The sequence below is a fragment of the Podarcis vaucheri genome (genome assembly GCF_965113315.1).
Source record: "Podarcis vaucheri genome assembly, chromosome: 1".
NCBI classification, from domain to species: domain Eukaryota; kingdom Metazoa; phylum Chordata; class Lepidosauria; order Squamata; family Lacertidae; genus Podarcis; species Podarcis vaucheri.
Genome location: NC_138759.1, coordinates 40,255,344 through 40,279,045, shown reverse-complemented (window position 1 = coordinate 40,279,045; position 23,702 = coordinate 40,255,344). Strand labels below are relative to the sequence as shown.

The window sequence follows — 23,702 nt, the reverse complement described above, 5'->3', positions numbered from 1 at the left end:
CCCGTCGTTCGGTCCCAGCTCCTGCCCACCTACCAGTTCAAAAGCACCCCTAAGTGCAAGTAGATAAATAGGTACCACTTTATAGCGGGAAGGTAAACGGCGTTTCCGTGTGCGGCGCTGGTGCTGGCTCGCCAGATGCCGGTTGATCACGCTGGCCACGTGACCCAAAAGTGTCTCCGGACAGCGCTGGCTCCTGGCCTCTTGAGTGAGATGAGCGCGCAACCCTAGAGTCGGACACGACTGGCCCGTACGGGCAGGGGTACCTTTACCTTTACCTCCCCATCCGAAGCCGGGCTCAGGGCAGCTAACAACAATAAAATAATACAACATTCTAAAATCATTTCATTATAAAATTAATTAAAATCAAATTGATGGCAACCATTGGGCTAGAGTTCTGTGAAGATTGCCAAAATTACATCCCAGTAATCGTAATAATCCCTTATACAACAACTGAAATATTAATAACTTATTTGTGTCGACACATTAAGTGATTTATAAAACATAAAATGAGGGACTAAAAACTTTATCATTGTTCTTTCCTGTATGTAGCAATTATTCTGGCTGTCATGTTTCTTCCTGTCCTTGTAAGATGTTATGTCTTTCTCCTGATTGTTGCTGTTATCCATCATGCCTTGGGCGGAGCTGATATCCCATTGTTGTTCCACAAGTTTCTCCATCACTCCATCCCATGCTTTGTTGTTTTGCACCAAGAACTTTTAACAATAGCTGCAAAAGTCACTCTGTCCCAGCAAATAAACTGTTGTCACCATTCCCCCCCCCCTCAGCCTGGAAGGAAGTGCGGTCTGTCAAACTACAGATGACTCAATAAGAAAACTTTGTCAGTTCCTTGGCAGCACATAGACTCCTTTCATCCTTCCAGCTGGATATATATGGCCAATTATCCTTCCAATTAAATTAAATTCCAAGTCCTTTAGCGTTATTCAGTTCATAGATAATAAAGGATGGGAAAGAATCAGCTCTTGAGTTTCCCTTCCTTTTTCTCTTCTTTACAAACACAGTTCTGTTTGATGTTATAATCCATATTTTTAATTCAATTTCTTCCATCCTCACTTGTACAAGTATAATTTGAACTAACATTCAGGAGAGGGTTGCCAAATCATAAATGTAGAGAGGAAACCAAACTGTAGGCTCCACTGCCCCCACCGTCTTTTGCACTGAACGAAGTCTTCTCTCAAATTCAAACCTTAACGACCTTGCAGTTGGTTCTGTTCCGCAATTTGTGATCTCAGCTCTTCTAGCACGCGCCTGTACTTTAGTCCAATTAAGCTCTAATTAACAGGAGAACTTAGGATGCTAAAGCATAGGATGCTAAAGTGAGGTTAAGCAAACAGCTTCCAGTCTCCTCATGGAGCCGCTGGAGGACAAGGGGGCATGGCCAAACATAAGGCTCACCTAGGCTGATTCTCATGTAGTTAGAGGCTGTCCATAAATACTTCTTGTCTTGCTGAACTAGCTCTTTGTGGGCTGACGTCAGCTGAAAATCTAGTTACTGATTCAGTCTGACCAAACACCTGTCATTGGAAGAAAACTTATTTTCTCTGAAGCACACGGAAAGGCTGAAATAGCTTGTGAAGTTGAGTGCAAATCTCTTTGAAACCAGAGTACAAAACTGGCATTAAATCATGTCCTGTTTTATTTTAGGCTGTTCTGGAGACTATAAGGAATTTGATGAACACCGACTGTGTGGTTCCTGATTGGTTACATGACATTATCCTCGGTTATGGAGACCCAAGTAGTGCTCACTATTCAAAAATGCCAAATCAGATCGCCTCCCTGGATTTTAATGATACTTTCCTCTCCATTGATCACTTAAGAGCCAGCTTTCCTGGATACAGCATTAAAGTTACAGTTGAAGACCCTGCAATGCAGATTCCTCCATTCAGGTGAATTAACAAACACCACCTCTCAAATACTTCTCATGTTCATTCCGAGTCAGGCCTGCTCCCATCTGATTCTCATTTTCTTATGCATGGGCATGCCTGTCATAGAATAGCATGCTAATGGTGGACAGCTTACGTTTCTGTGGAATTTGCATGTGTTGCACTGGGGGGGGAACCACACAGAATTTTCCAGAAGGGCTCTTTCACACTGCTCATTCATAAGGTGCCATCTTCTGTTTGACAGAATTCCTGACTTTGGTAGCTTTACAACAATGTTACCAAAACTTGAGTCTCTCTATTTTTGTACCACAGTTCCCATCATCCCTGACCACCGATCCTGCTAGCCATGGATGATGCGAGTTTTAGTCCAAAAACAGCTGGAGACCCAAGTTTGGGAAACGCTGTAAAGCAGTGTTCCTTCCATCTTCCATCTCTTCCCTCATGATTTTAGGAATGCTGTTTAACAGTTATTTCCTTCTTTGCAATTTTTAATGTATTGTACAGCGGTACCTCGGGTTACATACGCTTCAGGTTACAGACTCCTCTAACCCAGAAATATTACCTTGGGTTTAGAACTTTGCTTCAGGATGAGAACAGAAATTGTGTAGCGGCAGCACAGCGGCAGCAGGAGGCCCCATTAGCTAAAGTGGTGCTTCAGGTTAAAAACAGTTTCAGGTTAAGAGCAGACCTCCAGAACGAATTAAGTTCTTAACCTGAGGTACCACTGTATGTAGTCTCTGTTCTTATTTTTTTGCCTTTGTCTCATGGCTCTAGAAATCTGCTTTATTGATATCTTGATGCCTGTCCTGCCATTGCCTGCAGCAACTGCTGCCCTGTATATCAAATGGTCTCCTTATCTAGTCTCTCTCCTAAAAAACAACAACTCTTAAATTAAGAAAAGGAAAGCACACACACCATACTGTGTTCTCATGGGTTTCAGTCATCTCAGATTTAATCTTCCCTGCATCATGCTGTCATCTTCATTTTGTTATAAAGGTCAAGGTTTGAGGGTACCGGGGCTAGCTAGTCTGTGGCGGAAAATAGTTCATTGGAAGAACAGTCTCATGTAAGAAATAACATGAAGCTGAAGAACAATGATTTCCCTCACTAGGATAACATTTCCAGTCAGAAGTGAAGCAGGAAAGAAACGGAAAGAGTGTGATGAAGAAAAAACTGATGGCTCAAAAACATTGATTGTTGAGCCCCATGTCATCCCCAACAGAGGACCGTACCCATATAATCAACCCAAACGGTAATATCCATGTACATCTTTCTAAAGGGATCAGTGTTGAGCGCATTTCCGTTACAAAATGTCTGTCAGTGAAACAGTTTTTTAAAACATGAAATCATGTTTATAGGTTTGGATTTGCTTTCTCTGTAAGTCGTTCTTTACATATGTTTCAGATGTCATTATTTAAAATATATATATATATATATATATATATATATGCAGGTTTTGGTGTCTTCGGGTGTCTTCCCGTGTAAGAGTCGGGGTGTCTGTGCGACGTTTCGACGAGGTCTCACTCGTCATCTTCAGGCTGGTGCTTTCGGCTTCTTGTTACTGGAACAGAGCAGAGTCTGGTGTTTGAGTTCCTATAAATACTGTTGAGGGGTGTGGTGTATAGCCTCCAACGTTCTGGGCAGAGAGGAAGTTCCTAGATTAGTGTGCCTTTTCTTCTTTTGTTCCTTAATTACTTGAGGGATATCTTGGGTGATTTCATGAGTGATATTCTGAATATCACTGGGTGGGTCATTAAGTGTAGATTAGTTGCTAAAGCTTTCGTGTCTTGACCTCTTGAGCTTGTGAAGAGTTTTTCTGAGAAGATGGCTGTGCTGCATTTAGTTGTGCTCTGGCTTGGCTTCGTGTATAGGGGCGAGCTATGGTTTTGTGCCTTGTGCCAGCCAGATCTGTGTGGGGATTGCAGGGGGGTGCAGCATCCGGAGGTGCCACTATAGTTTGGCTACTGGATGGAGTCTGTAATATGTCTGTGGAGAGGGTCTGGGTTTGGGTCTGGTGTGGTTGATTGGTGACGGCGTTCTGTGTGCCTCTGGTTCTGGTGTCGGTTTTTGTGGGGAGGGCTAATTTCCAGATGTCTGGCAGGCGGGACGTGTCGTCACGCTTGTTCATGTTGTGAGGGTGTTTCTCTATCTCGATGGCTTCCATGATTATTCTCTTGTGGTGATGTTCCATGTTAAAGAGCAATTTGGAATCTGCAAAATTAAAACTCCCCTTTCTTGACGTCCTAATCTACAAAAAAACCTGATGGCTCCCTAGGACACACTATCTACCGGAAAAAAACACACACCAACCGCTACTTACATGCACAATCACACCACCACCCTGCACAAATAAACTCCGTAGCCAAGACTCTCATCTCCAGAACCAAACGCCTGGCTGACAAAGACCACTTGACAACTGAGTTACAGAATCTCTCAAATGTGTTAATCGCCAATGGATACCAGAAAAAACAGGGTTACGAAGCTAATCCAAAAAGAAACACCCCCCAAAAACCAAGACACAGAAGAAAACAATGGCATGGCCCTCCTTCCTTATATCAAGGGCACTACAGACAAAATCAGCAAAATCCTCCATAAACACAATATCAAAACAGCCTTCTGCACCAACCAAAAAAAAATAGCCAATATCCTCAGAAACCCAAAAGACAAAATCCAGCTGGAAAACCAAGGGGTCTATGAAATACCCTGCAAAGTCTGCCCAGCCACGTACATTGGACAAACAAACAGACGAATAAATGCACGTATCGCAGAACACAAGAATGCCGTCAAAAAAAGAAGAAAAAACTTCCTCTCTTTTCCAACACATGAAAGAAACAGGACACGAAATTAATTAGCCCTCCCCACAAAAATTAATTAGCCCTCCCCACAAAAACCGACACCAGAACCAGAGGCACACAGAACGCCGTCACCAATCAACCACACCAGACCCAAACCCAGACCCTCTCCACAGACATATTACAGACTCCATCCAGTAGCCAAACTATAGTGGCACCTCCGGATGCTGCACCCCCCTGCAATCCCCACACAGATCTGGCTGGCACAAGGCACAAAACCATAGCTCGCCCCTATACACGAAGCCAAGCCAGAGCACAACTAAATGCAGCACAGCCATCTTCTCAGAAAAACTCTTCACAAGCTCAAGAGGTCAAGACACGAAAGCTTTAGCAACTAATCTACACTTAATGACCCACCCAGTGATATTCAGAATATCACTCATGAAATCACCCAAGATATCCCTCAAGTAATTAAGGAACAAAAGAAGAAAAGGCACACTAATCTAGGAACTTCCTCTCTGCCCAGAACGTTGGAGGCTATACACCACACCCCTCAACAGTATTTATAGGAACTCAAACACCAGACTCTGCTCTGTTCCAGTAACAAGAAGCCGAAAGCACCAGCCTGAAGATGACGAGTGAGACCTCGTCGAAACGTCGCACAGACACCCCGACTCTTACACGGGAAGACACCCGAAGACACCAAAACCTGCATTCCTGTACCCGTGAAAATCTACGAAAGCATATATATATATATATATATATATATATATATATATATATATATTCATATTCAAATGAGGAGAATCATTTTCTTGAGGTAATTGTCAAGTGGGTTATCACAATTTACTGCTTACAGAGTATTAAAGTGATCTTCAGATGTGCAAATCATATTTATACAGCTAAGTCAGTTTTGTTGGTAAAGAGTATGTTCTTATCATTGTTGCATTGTTGAGTGAGCAGCTCCTCAACATATTGTTGGTGTATTTTTGTTTTGTATGGAGTCATGCATGTTAAAATGACATTTAGCAGTAAGTATCTAGTCCTTTCAAGCTCAGTGATAAAATATGACTTCTGACGTTGATCAAATTAGCTGTTTTGGTCAATGGCTTTGCAATATCTAAATTACACGTGATGAACCGTAACTTAATAGTTTCAGAACAGTCATGTAATGACTTGGAGTACTGTAGTGTTATCTCAGCCCTAAAGGCAGAAATTGATTTCTCTTGATATTTGTGAATTCCTTCATCTACCCAAATAATGTAAAAAGCATATTTTCTTTAAGCAAGTTCAGGTCTCCTTGACTGCAAAGAAAAATAACATGAAGGAAAATATTCATGAAGACTATATTGAATAAATTCATATAACTTCAGTTTATTGTCTCATGCTCTGGATTAACTGAATTTACTTTAATTCAATTTTCAGCAATACAATTCAATTTACCCATACACAGATTGAAGCTATACGTGCAGGAATGCAACCTGGATTGACAATGGTAATGATGCATATTATTACATGTTTCCTCTTTTATTAACAAATTATGTTTTTTAATATTGGCTAATCTCTGAAGTACATACAATTCTTATTTCTTCTGCCTACTGTGTAAAATTAAATGGTGCCAAAAGCTTGGTGTGCTCCTTAACATTGAGTAGATTTGTATTTTTTACTAGACACTTAAAGTGGGGAAGGAGAGGGGGGAAATGGATTTTTTTCTCATAAAAAATAAAGCTTTACAAGCTGACCAAAACATTTCCTTTGACTGGAAATTTTTGTTTCATGTGGCGGAGCCAATATGAGTTTCAGTAATCAGAGTAATAGCTTTATTAGATCAAAAGCATTTTTAATGGCTTTTATGGGAGCAAATTCCTCCCTTTGGTTTTTCCATGGGGTTTTCCCTTTTTGGAGATTCAGGTAATAATAATAATAATAATAATAATAATAATAATAATAATAATATTTATACCCCTCCCATCAGTCTGGGTTTCCCCAGCCACTCTGGGCAGCTTCCAACAAAATATTGAAATACAATAGTCTGTTAAACATTAAAAGCTTCCCTAAACAGGGCTGCCTTCAGATGTCTTCTAAAAGTCTGGTAGTTGTTTTTCTCTTTGACATCTGGTGGGAGGGTGTTCCACAGGGCGGGTGCCACCACCGAGAAGGCCCTCTGCCTGGTTCCCTGTCACTTGGCTTCTTGCAGCGAGGGAACCGCCAGAAGGCTCTCGGTGCTGGACCTCAGTGTCCGGGCAGAACAATGGGGGTGGAGATGCTCCTTCAGATATACTGGACCAAGGCCGTTTAGGGCTTTAAAGGTCAGCACCAACACTTTGAATTGTGCTCGGAAACGTACTGGGAGCCAGGTTCACAATAGAACCGTTAAATCAGATGTTGGGGACCTCCAGCCTACTGGCCAAATTTGCCCTAGGAGGCTATTTTCCCTAAGCCACACCCTGCCATATGTAGAACCAGCAGTTTTAAAAGTATACTCCTGATTGTTTTTGGCTATTGGGTACACTAAGGAGTTCTGCCAATGCTTGCTGAAAGCAGGGCTTGCATGGCCCAGCCAACTGTCCAGGTGGCCCATTGGGGATGCTCAGGATCCAGCCAGTGGGCTGTATGCTGTTTGCCACCCCTGCATTAAACTCTTTAAATGTGTCTTCAACATGATATTGTATACAGCCCATGCCCTGCTGGCCAGGATCTACTTAATTATCATTCAGGTCCTTGGGATTTCCTTGCCAATTATTTCTTCTCACCTTCACATGCATTCACATGTATGTTTGTATTTACTCCCATTTACCTATGGGTAGTGTTGTTGGTTGTTGTTGTTGTTTTAAAAAAACCACTTACAGCTCTGTTCTTGCCTAATATATACTCTCTCAGCAGTTTGTCCCCCAATGAGAAATTCCTTTCCTTTTTGTAGGTGGTGGGGCCTCCTGGTACAGGCAAAACTGACGTGGCAGTGCAGATAATCTCTAATCTCTATCACAACTTCCCTGAACAGAGGACCCTGATTGTTACACATTCCAATCAGGTAAATGAACGTTGTGCCCTGTTATTTTATTCCTATGACTGTTCCTCACTTCAGTTTCAGAACATATAATGCAGCTTGCAGGCGGTCCTTCAAAGAAAGAAAGAGTTTTATCTAACTAAAAAAGAAAAAGAAAAAGGTTAAGTCCAGTCAAAGGTGACTATGAGGTTGCGGTGCTCATCTCACTTTCAGGCTGGGGGAGCCAGAGTTTATCTACAGAAAGTTGTCTGGGTCATGTAGCCAGCATGACTAAACTGCTTCTGGCCCAACAGAACAGTGTGACAGAAACCAGAGCGCACAGAAACACCATTTGCCTTCCTGAAGCAGTGGTACCTATTTATCTACTTGCACTGGTGTGCTTTCGAACTGCTAGGTTGGCAGGAGCTGGGACAGAGCGACGGGAGCTCACCCCATCGCAGGGATCCGAACCACCGACCTTCTGATCGGCAAGCCCAAGAGGCTCAGTGGTTTAGACCACAGCGCCACCCGCGTCCCTGCATTTACCTTTTTATCTGGCTATCCTTCTGTGCCACTGTGGAATGGGAGGCTTTAGGCTCTGGTGAAGCTGAGCAAAGTCTCAGCAAGCACCATGTGGTACTGCATTTTAGACTCAAGATTTTAGCCTTAAGACAGCATCTCCATGCCACATAGAGATGCTGCCATCATGTTGTATGGTGTCTTCACATGTATTCTGCATCACTGACTTGGGGGAAACACACCAGAGGCCCAGTTTGCATATATCACTTAGCCATAGTTTGCTTTTTTAAAACAAACAAACAAACAAACAAAACATGAGTCAACCACAAATTGTCCCACTCCTGTGGTTAGGTGGTCAAAACAAACTGTGATAAAGAAAGGGTCCTGTTTTTACATTTAATCATTAAAACAAACCAAGGTTTGTAAGCCAACAACAAACCATAGCTTCAGCTCAGCTCATGGTTTGTTGGCAGTAAATGAACCATAGTTAAGCCACTTAGCAGGGTTTTGGCATTATGTGTGAACTCTGCTAAGTGGCTTAACTATCGTTTTATATGATACATAATAATAAATAAATCACAGATAAAATAAATAGCTAAATTATGTATCTGAGTAGGCTTGCTGAAATAAATAAATAAAACAGCAGGTGTCTAAAAACAATATAGTGAGGGTACTGGTCTAATGTCAATAGGCATTGGACTAGATAGGAACATTGCTCTTTTCTAGAAGGGTTTTTATCAGCAGGTTTAAATCTTAATACAGTCATACCTCCGGTTGCGAACGTGATCCATATGGGAGGCACGTTCACAACCCGCAGCGTTCGTAACCTGAAGCGCCGCGTCTGTGCATGCACGTGACATCATTTTGCGCTTCTGCACACGCGCGAACGCCAACACCCAGAAGTAACCCGTTCCGGTACTTCCAGGTTTGGCGCAGTCCATAACCCGCAGCGTTCGTAACCCGAGGTATGACTGTACATAGGTATATGCTTGGCCCAGGTTGGATTGAAAGAGGGGTTGGGTCCTTTGGAATCAAACAGCAAGCTTTCCTTAGGGTTCCCAAGTGCAAATAGCTTCTTCATATTTGTTTCGTTTCAATTTCTACCAAAATAGGAATGGTTTTTCTAACATCCAGGGTTTCCCCGTAATAGCATCTGGATTACTAAAATCTACTTTCCTGTTGCTCTTGTCACTCTCCAGGCCTTGAACCAGCTGTTTGAGAAAATCATGGCTCTCGACATTGATGAGCGCCACCTCCTGCGCCTTGGTCATGGGGAGGAAGCACTGGAGACAGAGAAAGATTTCAGCAGGTGAGCTGATAGCTCATAAGAAGCAGAACCATGTAAAATAAGGAAGAAGGGTAGAGAAGACCTGATAATTGTTTGTTTTTATGGGGGTGGTTTTCTGTTGGGTGGCTTGATTTCTCTGAACAGCTGAAGGGTACTTTATTTCTGAGTCCTGCAACCTGTCCAAAAGCTCCAGGAGTAATGGAAGCAGAGGGACTCCTATAGATTGTTTCCCTTGAATATATAAGGGAAGTTGCTGTGAATAATTGTTAAAAAACCAAATACAAAACCATTTCACAAAAGGGATTTAATCCCTGCTCGCCCGACTTTACAATAATAGAACCCAGGGTCATCCAGTGAAGCTGAGTGGTGGGAGATTGAAATGAAAGAAGAAACTGTTTCACCCAATGCTTAGTTAAACTGCAGAATTTACTATCCCAAGAATGAGTGGTGGTAATTGACTTGCATAGCTTTAAAAGATTAGACAAATTTATGTTGGAATTTTAGTGGCTACCAGTCACAATAGCTATATTGCTTCCAGCATCAGAGGCAGTGTGCTTCTATAATACCAGTTGTTGGTGATCACAACAAGCCAGGAGTATGCTGTTGTACTCAAGTAGCTGGGGTAGCTCTGTTGGAAGAGCACGAGACTCTTAATCTCAGAGTCGTGAGTCTGAGCCCCATGTTAGGCAGAAAGATTCCTGCATTGCAGGGGGTTGGATTAGATGACCCTCATTGTTTAGTCGTGTAGTCGTGTCCGACTCTTCCTGACCCCATGGACCAGAGCACGCCAGGCACTCCTGTCTTCCACTGCCTCCCGCAGTTTGGTCAAACTCAAGTTTGTAGCTTCGAGAACACTGTCCAACCATCTCGTCCTCTGTCGTCCCCTTCTCCTTGTGCCCTCCATCTTTCCCAACATCAGGGTCTTTTCCAGGGAGTCTTCTCTTCTCATGAGGTGGCCAAAGTATTGGAGCCTCAGCTTCACGATCTGTCCTTCCAGTGAGCGCTCAGGGCTGATTTCCTTCAGAATGGAGAGGTTTGATCTTCTTGCAGTCCATGGGACTCTCAAGAGTCTCCTCCAGCACCATAATTCAAAAGCATCAATTCTTCGGCGATCAGCCTTCTTTATGGTCCAGCTGTCACTTCCATACATCACTACTGGGAAAACCATAGCTTTAACTATACGGACCTTTGTTGGCAAGGTGATGTCTCTGCTTTTTAAGATGACCCCCATGGTACCTTCCAGTCCTATAGTTCTGTGATTCATGTCCCATTGTGGGCTCCCCATTGGCATCTGGTTGGCCACTATGAGAACAAGATGCTGACTTGATGGGCCTTTGGCTCTTCTTGTGTTCTTAAACTGCAATGCAACTTTGAAAACTATGAAGGAACTCCCTTGTTCAGAAGTGACTTGCCATTCACTTTGGAAGGTGGTTGTTTGTGAAACAAAAGTTCAAATCTTCCTCAGGTGCTTAACACTAATCACATGGTTCTTTGTGTGTTTGCATCCATGCAGCTTTTTTCACAGTCCAGAATCAAATTGGTAGTCAGCAAAACTGAATCAACCATGTACCTCATTCTTCACTGTATTAATCTGATTTGCAGGTATGGAAGAGTAAACTATGTTCTAGCACGGAGATTGGAGCTTCTGCGGGAAGTTGGCCGATTACAGGAGAGTTTGGGGGTCCCTGGTGATGTTTCCTATACTTGTGAAACAGCTGGCCACTTCTTCTTATATCAAGTAAGAAATTAAATAAAGATTAGGCGTGAACATAGCATTCTAAGGAACTTAGATGGGGAATTGGGATGAAGTTCTCAGAACTTGGACTGAAGAACCCGTTGTTTCACTCTCAAATGCAAATGGCAACTGAAGCTATAATTATGCTGTTACTTCTTTTTGTTCCTATTGTTTCCACCCTGTGTGTGATGAGTCATAATTAGAAAGGCCAATGTTCTTGCTTTGTGTGACTTTTGGCAAGGAGTCTGAACTGGCGTACCCTCTCTGCCTTGATTATATATTATATAAGCAGTAACCCACCTTGAATGTTGAGAGAAACATTCTAAAAGAAAAGAAAATACTCTTTATTATTTGCAGGGGATCTCGGTGAGATGTTTCATATTTCCTAAAGAAAAAAGTTATTTCAGTGTATTTGTAGATATGTTACAATATGGACTTACAATGGTAATTTAAAATGTTGATCTTGTGTTCATAGACTTGGGTCCAGGGATGCACAAGTGAAAGGTACTTTCACATGTCCATAATGGATTTGCTTGTTTCTGTCTTCCAGCTACATCTCCTTGGATGTCTTGAGTCCCACGCTAGAAAGGGGAGACTTTAGAGCAGGCATGGCCAAACTCGGTCCTCCAGATGTTTTGGGACTACAATTCCCATCATCCCTGACCACTGGTCCTGTTAGCTATGGAAGATGGGAGTTGTAGTTCCAAAACATTTGGAGGGCCAAGTTTGGCCATGCCTGCTTTAGATGATCCAGTAGAGCATGGAGAAAAAGGCCTAATGCTCTCCTAGTGTTCTGTGCAAAACGCTTCGGATTCTGGCCATAGTAAATACGAGATTGCAAAATAGCAATGTTAATGTGATCACTTTTTTCCAGGTAATGTCTCGTTGGGAAGAATATATGAGCAAAGTGAAAGTTAAAGGTAGCAAACCTTCAGATGTTGCTGATATCTGCAGCTTCTTTCCTTTCCATCAGTATTTTGCAAATGCCCCTCAGCCAATTTTTAAAGGCAGGTCTTACAATGAAGATATGGAAATTGCCGAAGGATGTTTTAGGCATATTAAAAAGATATTCACTCAGCTCGAGGTAAGGTTTCTAAGAAGTTAACTGTGGCATTCCTTTTTCTGTTATAGAGAGGGAAAGAAAGTTCTGATAATGAAATGAGTAGCACTTCACATACTATACACACTATGTATACTGAATTTTCATAAGGTCCTGTAAACTGAAACTTGTCAAACAGTAAATAATGTAAACTTGGAAACTTTCTTGGGGTTGCAATTTTTTGAAGAGAAACGGTTGTAGAAAAGATCCAGCTGCATTTGTGTGTGTTAAATTCTATTACTGTAAAGTATCCTATCAGGAGTGTTTTAACACCTGAAATGATTAGAAATATTTATTTTTAAAAATGTAAGTCATTGGAGATATAGCAGTAGCAAAGTAGATATTTTTTTACTTTGATGAGATTGTCCTAAAAAATAAAGACTATTTGAAGAATAGGGTTGAACAAAGGGAAGATGGAGCCTAAAACAGTAATCTTGGAAATACTAAAAACCATATGCAAAAATAGAATCAACAATTGGTGGGATGCTTGCTTCTAAAAGCAAATATCTTTTTTCATTAAATGATTATGCTATTCAGTTAAATGAATGAAATTAGAAACATATATACAAAGTAGGCAGAGCTTAATAAGAAGCTATAACTTTTCTAAGATCCTTTTGTAAGATGCAGGTTAGAAAGCATATATCAAGCAATATTTAAATCCATTTATGATGAAATGTTACTGGAACATCCTGCATGTTTGCGTATTTTGTCTTATGTTATTGTTTTCATGGGCATTCAAAAAGCCTGTCATGGTGGTATTGTGATTATGATACTTGTTTTTAATGTATCTCAAAATTAATAATAAAACCTGGGAGGGAGGGGAGAGAAAATTGATCTGCTTGTCCTTGTGCTTAGAGGTGTTTTTCTGTTGATCAGGGATCAATAGATCATTGTTGATTAGGGATTCTCCTAATTTTCCCAAATGTGCCAATTTTGAAATTCTGCATAAAGACAAATATACAGGAAGACAGATTGGTTGTCTATGCCCAACTGTGGAACCCTGCGATTGATTTGAAAGTCAGGAAGAACTTTATGCCCAAACATCTGTTTCTGACATTCAAATGAATGGGAAAATATGTGTGTGTGAGTTCCATCTGCGCTTCAGAGCACCCACAGACCCCTGAATTTTGCAACTGTTTTCTTTGGTGGCAAGTTGAAAGTCACACAGTTTTATTGTAAGCGTGAGTATTCTGCATTGTTTCACAGAAGTGTGGCTGTCGCCTATTTTCTGTAGGAATTCCGAGCGTTTGAACTGCTTCGCAGTGGACTGGACAGATCCAAATACCTGCTTGTGAAGGAAGCAAAGATCATTGCCATGACCTGCACGCATGCTGCTTTGAAACGCCATGACTTGGTTGAGTTGGGTTTCAAGGTAACGCCACTGTGGACAAAATGTTAAGGCTTCCTTGTATTAATTGTGTGTCATCTGCTGCTGTTAAGAGGGTTATAAAGGCAACAGGTAGGAGAAGGAATGTGTTGCAAATTGGCAAAAAGGATGGATGCTGGATTCAATTGGCCACAGCTTTATTTAGTTACTTAGCTATGTCATACACATAGGAACACTGTAGCAGAAGATCAGTACTATTCTACCTGATATGGAGTGTGGAACCGGTTTGCCTGTCCAGCCTCTTTTGTCCCTTGGGTACCATGGCTCAAGCCTCAGCCATGAAGCTCTGTACTACACCATATGGATAGGTAAAGAGCTGGTCGTAGACCCAGAAGCCACCCAGATCTCCCGGATGTCTCACACCTTCACCATCCTGGAGGGAAACTTACCAGAGCAGCCCAACTCTGAAATGTTCTCTTGTGCCAAGATACCTTCTAATAGTCGCCAATTTATGAGCCTGCTCCTCTTCCCTACCTAATTGCTTTCAGGATCTGTTAGCAGGTACCACACACATTGTGAAGTCTAATTACAGGCATACCAAGCCAAGAACATACGTGTCAAAGACATAGAAAATGTATTCAAATGTTGGATGCATTCAACATCCTGTCAGGTTTGAGTTTGGTGTAGCTTCACTATATCCTGACTAGACATGTTCATATATTTCAAGTAGCTCTGTTATGCAAGCAAAAAAATGAGAAACCACTACTCAAATTATACAAGTTTTACTATAAGCAAAATACATTATGCACATACTATATTATTTAATAAATTATCAGATGCTGTGTGCACACCAGTAAGCAAATGGCTTCCGATATGAACTAATCATTCCTGCATTAAAACAAAAACTTAACATATTTCTCTTTAACCTCCTAGTATGACAACATTTTAATGGAAGAGGCTGCTCAGATACTGGAGATTGAAACTTTTATACCACTCCTCTTACAGGTAAGAACACTTGCAGCACTTCAGTTTATGACCATTATTTCAATGTAATTATTTTAATAATAATAATAAATTTTATTTATATCCCGCCCTCCCCAGCCGAGCCGGGCTCAGGGCGGCTAACAACAATCAAATAACAATCAAATAATAACACATTCTAAAAATATTTCATTATAAAAATTAGTTAAAATCAAATTAATGGCAACCGATTAAACAAAATTCTGTGCAGGTTGCCAGAGGAGGGAGTCAGGCTGCGCCCTGACCAAAAGCTTGGCGGAACAACTCTGTCTTGCAGGCCCTGCGGAAAGATGTCAGATCCCGCAGGGCCCTAGTCTCTTGTGACAGAGCATTCCACCAGGTTGGAGCTGCAGCCGAGAAGGCCCTGGCTCGAGTTGAGGCCAGCCTAACCTCTCTGAGGCCTGGGACCTTGAGGGTGTTATTATTTGTAGACCGTAGGTTTCTCTGTGGGGCATACCAGGAGAGGCGGTCCCGTAGGTACGAGGGTCCTAGGCCGTATAGGGCTTTAAAGGTTAAAACCAGCACCTTAAACCTGATCCTGTACTCCACCGGGAGCCAGTGCAGCTGGTATAGCACCGGATGAATGTGATCCCGCAGCGAAGACCCCGTAAGGAGTCTCGCTGCGGCATTCTGCACCCGCTGGAGTTTCTGGGTCAGTCTCAAGGGCAGCCCCACATAGAGCGAGTTACAATAATCCAGTCTGGAGGTGACCGTCGCATGGATCACAGTGGCTAGGTCAGGGCGAGAGAGATAAGGGGCCAACTGCTTAGCTTGGCGGAGATGGAAAAATGCCGCCTTTGTTATAGCTGTAATCTGTGCCTCCATAGAAAGGGAGGTATCGAAGATTACACCCAAACTCTTAACGGACGGTGCTGGCACTAATTGCACCCCCGCAAGAGATGGGAGTTGCCCCCTCAATCCCATATCGTCCCGCCCCAGCCAGAGGACCTCTGTCTTCGAAGGATTTAACTTCAACCGGCTCCCACGTAACCATCCAGCCACAGCTTCCAGACATCTGGTCAGTGTGTCTGGGGCCGAGTTAGGATGGCCATCCATCAACAGATAGAGTTGGGTGTCATCAGCATACTGATGGCAACCCAGCCCAAAACTCCGGACAAGCTGGGCGAGGGGGCGCATAAAGATGTTAAAAAGCATCGGGGAGAGAATCGCACCCTGAGGCACTCCACACACCAAGGAGTGACGCGATGTCAATTCCCCCCCAAGCGCCACCCTCTGTCCCCGATCAGAGAGAAACGAGCGCAGCCATTGAAGGACTGTGCCCTGGATCCCCACGTCGGCAAGGTGGTGGTCCAGGAGTTCGTGATCGACCATGTCAAAGGCTGCTGACAGATCTAGAAGAATCAGCAGCCCCGACCCGCCTCGATCCAGCTGCCTGCGGAGATCATCTGTTAGGGCGACCAGAGCTGTCTCGGTCCCATGACCAGCACGGAAGCCGGACTGGAATGGATCCAAAGCAGATGTTTCATCCAGAAACCTACCAAGCTGTTCAGCAACCGCTCTCTCAATCACCTTACCCAGGAATGGAAGATTCGAGACCGGGCGGTAATTGGATAGATCTAAGGGATCTAACGATGTTTTCTTTAAGAGCGGACGCACCACCGCCTCCTTCAGTTCCCCTGGGAATATCCCGGTGCCAAGGGACAAATTGATGATATCCCCCAGGGGGGCCCGCACCTCGTCTGGACACGCTCTAATCAGCCATGACGGGCACGGGTCAAGAGGACAGGTGGTGGGCTTTCCAGCTTGGAGGAATCTGTCCACATCGGCTGGAGATATCCGGTCAAAGTGGTCCAATACTGGACCCGAGGACAGTCGAGGGGCCTCCAGTTCCTTTATTGTATCCAAATTGGCAAGGAGGTCATGGCGGAGCAACAGGACCTTCTCCACAAAAAAGCTCGCAAATGCCTCACAGCTGTGTGTCAGATTGTTATTTAAATTTGGCTGTCCTTCAAGGGACGTTAATGACCGGATTATACTAAATAATTGCGCCGGGCGAGAGCTAGCGGATGCAATGGAGGCCGAGAAGTAAGATTTCTTAGCGGCCTTCACTGCCATCTCATAGGTTTTCATAAAAACCCTATAAGATGTTCTTGAGGCTCCGTCACGGGCACCCCGCCATACTCGCTCTAGCCGTCTGAGGTCCCGCTTCATTTTCCGAAGCTCCTCGGTAAACCAAGGAGCCCGGTTTCTGCGGGGTCGCAGAGGGCGCTTAGGTGCGATCTCATCGATGGCTGCCAGGAGCTGGGTATTCCAGCCCTCAACAAGCTCAGTCAATGAGTCGCCAGGGGGAGCAAGGTCCCGCAAGGCTTGACGGAATCTATCAGGGTCCATCAGCCTCTGCGGGCGAGCCCAAATCGGCTCGCCACCTAAGCAGGGTGGGGGTGGAAAGTCAATCCTGGCTTTCAGAGCGTAGTGATCAGACCATGGCACCTTAATCGAGGGAGACATGATCACATCTATACCGGCGCCAAAGATCAAATCCAGCGTGTGGCCTGCTTGATGTGTGGGGCCCGAAACAAACTGGGAGAGCCCTAGTGTCGCCATGGAAGACACCAGGTCCAGAGCCTGTGAGGAGGGAGTGGCATCAGCATGGATGTTGAAGTCCCCCAGTACCAATAGGTTGGGGAACTCCAAGGCCCAGCCGGCCACCGCCTCCAACAGGCCTGACAGGGTGGCTGCTGGTGCGCTAGGTGGCCGGTACACCAGCCAGACAGCCAAGCTCACCTCGGAGCCCCACACTAGGCCAACACATTCAATGCCGGGGATCGATGGCGATGGCAGAGCCCTGAAAGAACAGTCTTCTCGGATTAATAATGCCACCCCTCCCCCCCGGCCCACAGTCCGCGACTGGTGGAGGACGGAGAAACCTGGGGGCGCCATCTCTCGTAAGGTAACAGTTTCCCCTTCGCGCACCCAAGTCTCCGTCACACAAGCCAGGTCAACCCCCTGCGAGGTGAAGAAGTCTCGCAGGGTGGCGGTTTTTTTGCCTATAGACCTGGCATTGCACAACACCAGTGACGGAGGTGAGTAATCCTTGCTCACCCTACCTTCGTCCCTCGGGATGGGGCGCAGATTGGAAGGGGTACGAGCATATCCATATCTCGATCCCCTTCGCCTATGACATCTGCCCCCACCGCCATACCTCCCTCGCCCCACTACGGTAGCAATCCCAAGCCTCAAACCAACCTCCATTTACAGAATAGAAACAAGTCAAATAGAAACAAGGACAAATTTGTTTTACTATTTGTCCTTAAGATTGTATTGGTTAATAACATTAATTTTTTTTACCATGCGTGAAAAAAGAAACATTCCAATTGATACCTTTGTTCTGAACGTTGGAAAGCCTTACGAATAAGGAACAATATCAGGAACCTAACAATGTAGCTGGGCTCATCTGGATTTAAATAAGATTTATGTCAAGAATTTGCCTTATGTAGGAATGATTTGCAAGAAGACCACATTACTTGCTTCTTAACACACAGTGGCCATAGAAGAAAAGACTGCAAGTGACAAGTGTTGTAGTACAGAAGAATCTATTCTTCCTAACAGGTGTTTTTTTGCACCTCTTCATTTATGAATACAGAATAAAGATGAAGCTATACATTTTTCTAGCTTTGAAAGTAATGTTTACCACAGTACAGTAAATGTAGAGCTCAAAAATAGTGGTCCCTAATAGTTCTAGCATTTCAACCCTAGAATCTTGCTTGTTTTCGATAGAATCCCCAGGATGGATTCAGTCGACTGAAGCGGTGGATTATGATTGGGGACCATCATCAGTTGCCACCAGTCATTAAAAACATGGCTTTTCAAAAATATTCAAACATGGAGCAGTCTCTTTTTACGCGCTTTGTCCGTGTGGGAGTGCCAACTGTGGACTTGGACGCTCAAGGAAGAGCAAGAGCAAGGTAAGGCAACAGGAAAAATAAAAATTATAGGAGGTCTTGTATGAAGGAAAACTATCCATACAGATATTGAAGCCTGTCTTGAAGGCTATGTATGCCTAATGATTACTATAACAAGTTTTTCGTAGCGATGGACTTTTCTCTCTTGTCAGTTTCATAACAGTAGCCACTCCACCTTTTACAGTGTTCAGATTGTAATGCTAAGGTTATTGAATGAACTGAAGAAGGCAAATAAGCCTTTTCAGATCATGCATTACTTCTCTAGGCTATAATGATGGAGGAGGAGCATGCTGTGAATTGTGCTCAGTGACTCACTCAGGTGATACGCAGTGGTATCAACCTGAAGTAAACATTGTTTCTGGGTGAATAATGACTATCAGTTCTGTTCTTTAAAGACCCCTGAAACATTGAAAGGAATTTTGTATCAGTACCCAGTGCACTCAACCCATTATTGCAAAGATTCATGCTTGTGCAATGGAGCATTCTCTCCTCATCCTGAAACCTTCTGGTTTGGAGGGTCGTGTGAACCCCCCAGAACAGAATTGGGGGGGGGTATGGGGGAGGATAGAGTGAAAGTTCTGTTGAGCAAGCATAAATCCTTGCACTCGCACAGGGGCCAGATTTTGACCATTGGGCAGGGTCACCCACCTATCAATCCCATGGTGTCACAAATGAAATTCAGGGATTTGGTGCTTTGAAATCCCAAAGTCGGGACTTCAAAGCACAAGCAGGCAAGATGCTGCTTAAAGGAAGGTCTCCTCCTTTGTTTCAGCTGTTTCATTGCAAACCCCTTTAAGTGCTTTGACATCTGTGTTGCATCTCATTCTGCTTATTGGTACAATTCCAAGTGTAGGTGATTACCTATAGCAATTTAAATATTTCAGACCTTACAGGAGTCTGGTTGTTCTAAATGTGTTCTCCTTTTATTGTGATTCTCATTTTGCAGAATTGTTCTCCTTCCTTGCTCCTCACTGTGGTCCAGTAAACATGTTTTGTAATGATGTATTTGCTTTTCATGCATGAGATTTAATTTTAAAGGTGACATGGAGAAATAGTAAAGGAATATATTCACTCATGTTGACAAATTGACAATAATTGTCTTCAACTCTATTTCCCATAAAGCTTATGCAATCTCTACAACTGGCGTTACAAGAACCTGGGTAACTTGCCACATGTGCAGCTCTTGCCAGAATTCAGAACAGCAAATGCTGGTTTCCTGTATGACTTCCAGCTCATAAATGTAGAAGATTTCCATGGCGTAGGAGAATCTGAACCCAATCCTTACTTTTATCAGGTAAGAGGGAAACAATTCATAATAGTTTTGGTACTCACATCAGGGTGTGTACTTACGATGAAAACAGAATGCAAGTTTTAGTTTTGTAATATTAAGTTAAATTGCAAGCACTGAGCAATACAAATCTTCCCTCCATCACTACCACCCCATTGTACAGAAAAAATATATCTTATGGGTTGCGGGTGATGGAGACCAGTTGCAGTTTGTGCCACTTGGCTGGAAGTGGGAATGTTCCTTTCTGAGAGGTATATGTAAATATGTGTGCATATACATCTGTATACTACCATAGCGTCTTAAAAAAATGCCGCTGTACAGATGCCAATAGCATTTAAATTTCATTTTTTTGCTCTCAGGAAGTCATAGCAAGGAAATGTCTTTAATAGGCAGGAGTCATGTTCTCCCAGGTGGTGGTTTTGCTCTATCCTAGCTGCATGAATATTATCTGACCAAGTGCATAAAACAAGTTCCTCTCCTTTGCAGAATCTTGGTGAGGCAGAATATGTTGTTGCATTGTTCATGTACATGTGCCTGCTAGGATACCCTGCAGAGAAGATAAGCATCTTGACAACCTATAATGGCCAAAAACACCTCATTCGGGATATTATTAATCAGCGTTGTGGGAATAACCCGTTGATTGGAAGACCAAACAAGGTAATGTTCCAGATACTATTCACTTGCATCTTCCTTCCTTCCTTCCTTCCTTCCTTCCTTCCTTCCTTCCTTCCTTCCTTCCTTCCTTTCAAATATTTATAAACAAGCCTACTAGTAGGATTTTAAGTTTGTTCACTGGTTGAGCTGATTGCTGCCTATGTCACTATGTGCCACTATGTCATTTGTTGTTTTTCCTGTCTAATGTTGAGCCCAAAAAGCAAATTAGGCACAGAGATCCTAGCTGGTGAATTGCAGGAGATAATCTAGCAAATTATAATTAGATGTCAGATTTATATGCAAATGGATTTTTGAGTCATTAGTTCACAAAAGGCATAGCTTTGTATCTTGAAGGAGAATATTTTAATTATTCAAGACTTGTTCAAAAGCAAAAATAAGCCCGGAAATAGAGCACAAGATGTTATAATGGCTAATTACATTGCATAGGCTTTTGCCAAGGCTTGCCCCATAGCGGTATTTATAAGCAACATCAATTAAGATTAGGAAAACTGTAACCATTAGTAGCTACATTTCAGGAATCACATTACTATGCAAGAACATGATATATGGCGCCTCTTAAATTTTGCACAGATGTTTTTTGATGAAAACATTAAATTTTAAATAAGCGAAGTATGCATTTTCCTTGTATTCCGAAAACAGTGTAGTTAAGGCACACATCTCTGGTTTTAGTGCATATTTCATCATTTTTATTGCATAAATGGCCTTCGGTGCATATATTCCAGGAATAAAACAGTACCAGGTACTGCATATGTCACCAACTAAAAGCTCCAGTTTATCAGGCGTAGTTTTGGAAACATTGGATCTAACAATGGTGACAGTGTTCTCAGGCAACCCTTTGATCCCCAGGAAGGCCATTGAGAGACTGTAGGATGCTGTGGACCTCCCTCTGCACATGCTTTCTGGTAATATGTTGGGGTTCGAGAATCCGCAGGGACCACAGCCTCCTTGATTCCCAGACATGCACATTTGTTTATTCATAAATCTTTTACATCCCATTTCCTCATTAATATGTGGATTTTTAAAATAAATAAACAAGATTTGTATTGAAGTGCATACTTAAATATGTGTTTTGTCCCAGTGTACACATTTCTTGAGGAATCTATCCCAAAATAGACATTTTGGAAAAATTCAGAAAAGTGAGAAATAATTATACAGTGGTGCCTCACAAGACGAAAAGAATCCGCTCTGTGATTCTCTTCGTCTAGCGGTTTTTTCGTCTTGCGAAGCAAGCCCATTGACGGATTAGCGCTATTAGCGGCTTTTAGCGGCTTATCTGCTGATCGGATCAGCTGATAAGCGGCTTAGCGGCTTAGAAAAAGGGGGGGAAGGGGAAAAAACCAGCAGGAACTCGCAAGACATTGTCGTCTTGCGAAGCAAGCCCATAGGAAATTCGTTTTGTGAAGCACCTCCAAAACGGAAAACTCTTTCGTCTAGCGAGTTTTCCGTCTTGCGAGGCATTCGTCTTGCGGGGCACCACTGTATTCTAATTTGTATCTTACTCTGGGAGGTATAAGTCAGGTCAGTTTGCTTAAAAATGCAGACGAACAAAATTTTCCTCCATCCCTAACTCAGAAGCTGTGTTTGTGCATGCACAGTCATCAGGATTTCTCCGATTATGTCTGGGAGTTTCCATTACGAAGACGGGTGTTTTCCCCGTTGCCCCGTTCCTGTTTGCAATGGAGTAAATTTCCACCATCTTCTCAGAAAGAAGCCTTTCAGCTTAGCACCAAAAGGCCAGCTTGCTTTCACTAGCCTATGAAGCTGTACTTCATAGTTAATTTTCCAAATGTTCTTTGGAATGCCAGTGAATTAACACTCTCCATGTTTCTGCTAGGTGACAACTGTGGACCGGTTTCAAGGTCAGCAAAATGATTATATCATCCTTTCACTTGTGCGAACTAAAGCGGTTGGCCACTTGAGGTAAGTAATAACGTATTTTTGCAAAGGGCAGAGTCCAAGTAGTGTCGTGTAGTAGTCATAAAGATCTCTCACCCATTCATTATTCAGAATGTATTTTCCTGCATGTAGAATCCTCCAAACTGCATCCGCTACATTTGTGAGTTTCGTTAATAAGCACTCCATCTTGTGATAAATTTAATTGGGTATCATTGGTGCTAAACCTCAACTGGAATTAACTCTTGCAAGGATGACTGATCAACCTATGCCTTAGTGAGATGTGGATTACGATAATCCCCATAACGGTAAATTATCATTCCTGTGGTATGTGAATATGCATAGGGATCCACAAATAATAATTGGAGTTGTTGATATTGTATCTAAAAGGTGAGGTCATTGTCATCAATGGCATCTCCAGAGCTTCGTAGGAGAAAGTGTGCAGTGGTGGGGAGGCAGACCATTAAGTACCTTTAACAGTTGAAGAGGAAATAAAATGTTTTGCAGATTTCCCTATGTCACATCAAACTGCAACCTAATGGTGCTTAAAATATTATCCCCATGACCTCAGGAGTAGAGCACAAGCCATGCATGCAGGAGATCCTAGCTTTAATTCTCAGCATTCAGGGAGCTCTGCAAAGTTTGTAGCAATTGTAGTTGATTCTAACAGTGTGTCAATTTCATTCTTATTTCTTGAAGGGATGTTCGGCGTTTGGTGGTTGCTATGTCAAGAGCAAGACTTGGGCTTTATATTTTTGCCCGAGTATCACTCTTCCAGAACTGTTTTGAGCTGACTCCAGCTTTCAGCCAGCTCACTGCTCGCCCTCTTCAACTGCATATAATCCCTACGGAGTATTTTCCAGCAGCCCGGCAGGTATGGAGAGCTGTCTTGAATTACGTAAATACAGTCCGATTGAAACAGTGGGTTGTATCCAAGCAGAGTTGCACTCGCACAACAAGACTTCCCCTCCTTCTGCTCCCACAAAATCTCCAATCCTTTGGAGCAATTTTTGAGCATGCACCGGTGGCGGGAGGGGGAGGAGAAAAAGATGAATTTTCATTGCACAAGTGGAAGTCTGGTTGTCTGAACAGCACAGGGGGTTGCATGCTACCAAAGGAGTATAGCTCAGTGGTAGAGCATGTGCTTTGCATGCAGACCACGTTTCATTGTTCAGCTATCGTCATCTTTTTTCATCTTTTGAATGTGTTTGAATACCTGTTCTTAACTTCTTCAAGAGTTTTAATAGTTTGTTTTA

General features: G+C 43.0%; 1 protein-coding gene and 1 long non-coding RNA gene across 2 annotated transcripts in view; one reads left to right on the top strand and one right to left on the bottom strand.

Annotated features, from left to right (window-relative positions):
- Positions 1-23,702, bottom strand: part of LOC309542768 — a 39,891-nt gene that overhangs the window by 3,546 nt on the left and 12,643 nt on the right. The window lies entirely within an intron of this gene.
- AQR (aquarius intron-binding spliceosomal factor) overlaps positions 1-23,702 on the top strand; it is a 57,021-nt gene that overhangs the window by 29,361 nt on the left and 3,958 nt on the right. Inside the window, exons 20-33 of the mRNA XM_082239317.1 lie at positions 1,663-1,904; positions 3,013-3,153; positions 6,119-6,188; positions 7,614-7,724; positions 9,398-9,507; positions 11,089-11,224; positions 12,096-12,305; positions 13,555-13,692; positions 14,581-14,652; positions 18,406-18,593; positions 19,713-19,884; positions 20,365-20,535; positions 22,388-22,473; positions 23,146-23,320. Coding sequence (XP_082095443.1) covers positions 1,663-1,904; positions 3,013-3,153; positions 6,119-6,188; positions 7,614-7,724; positions 9,398-9,507; positions 11,089-11,224; positions 12,096-12,305; positions 13,555-13,692; positions 14,581-14,652; positions 18,406-18,593; positions 19,713-19,884; positions 20,365-20,535; positions 22,388-22,473; positions 23,146-23,320 — 2,022 coding nt within the window. The remainder of the gene's footprint in view (positions 1-1,662; positions 1,905-3,012; positions 3,154-6,118; positions 6,189-7,613; positions 7,725-9,397; positions 9,508-11,088; positions 11,225-12,095; positions 12,306-13,554; positions 13,693-14,580; positions 14,653-18,405; positions 18,594-19,712; positions 19,885-20,364; positions 20,536-22,387; positions 22,474-23,145; positions 23,321-23,702) is intronic.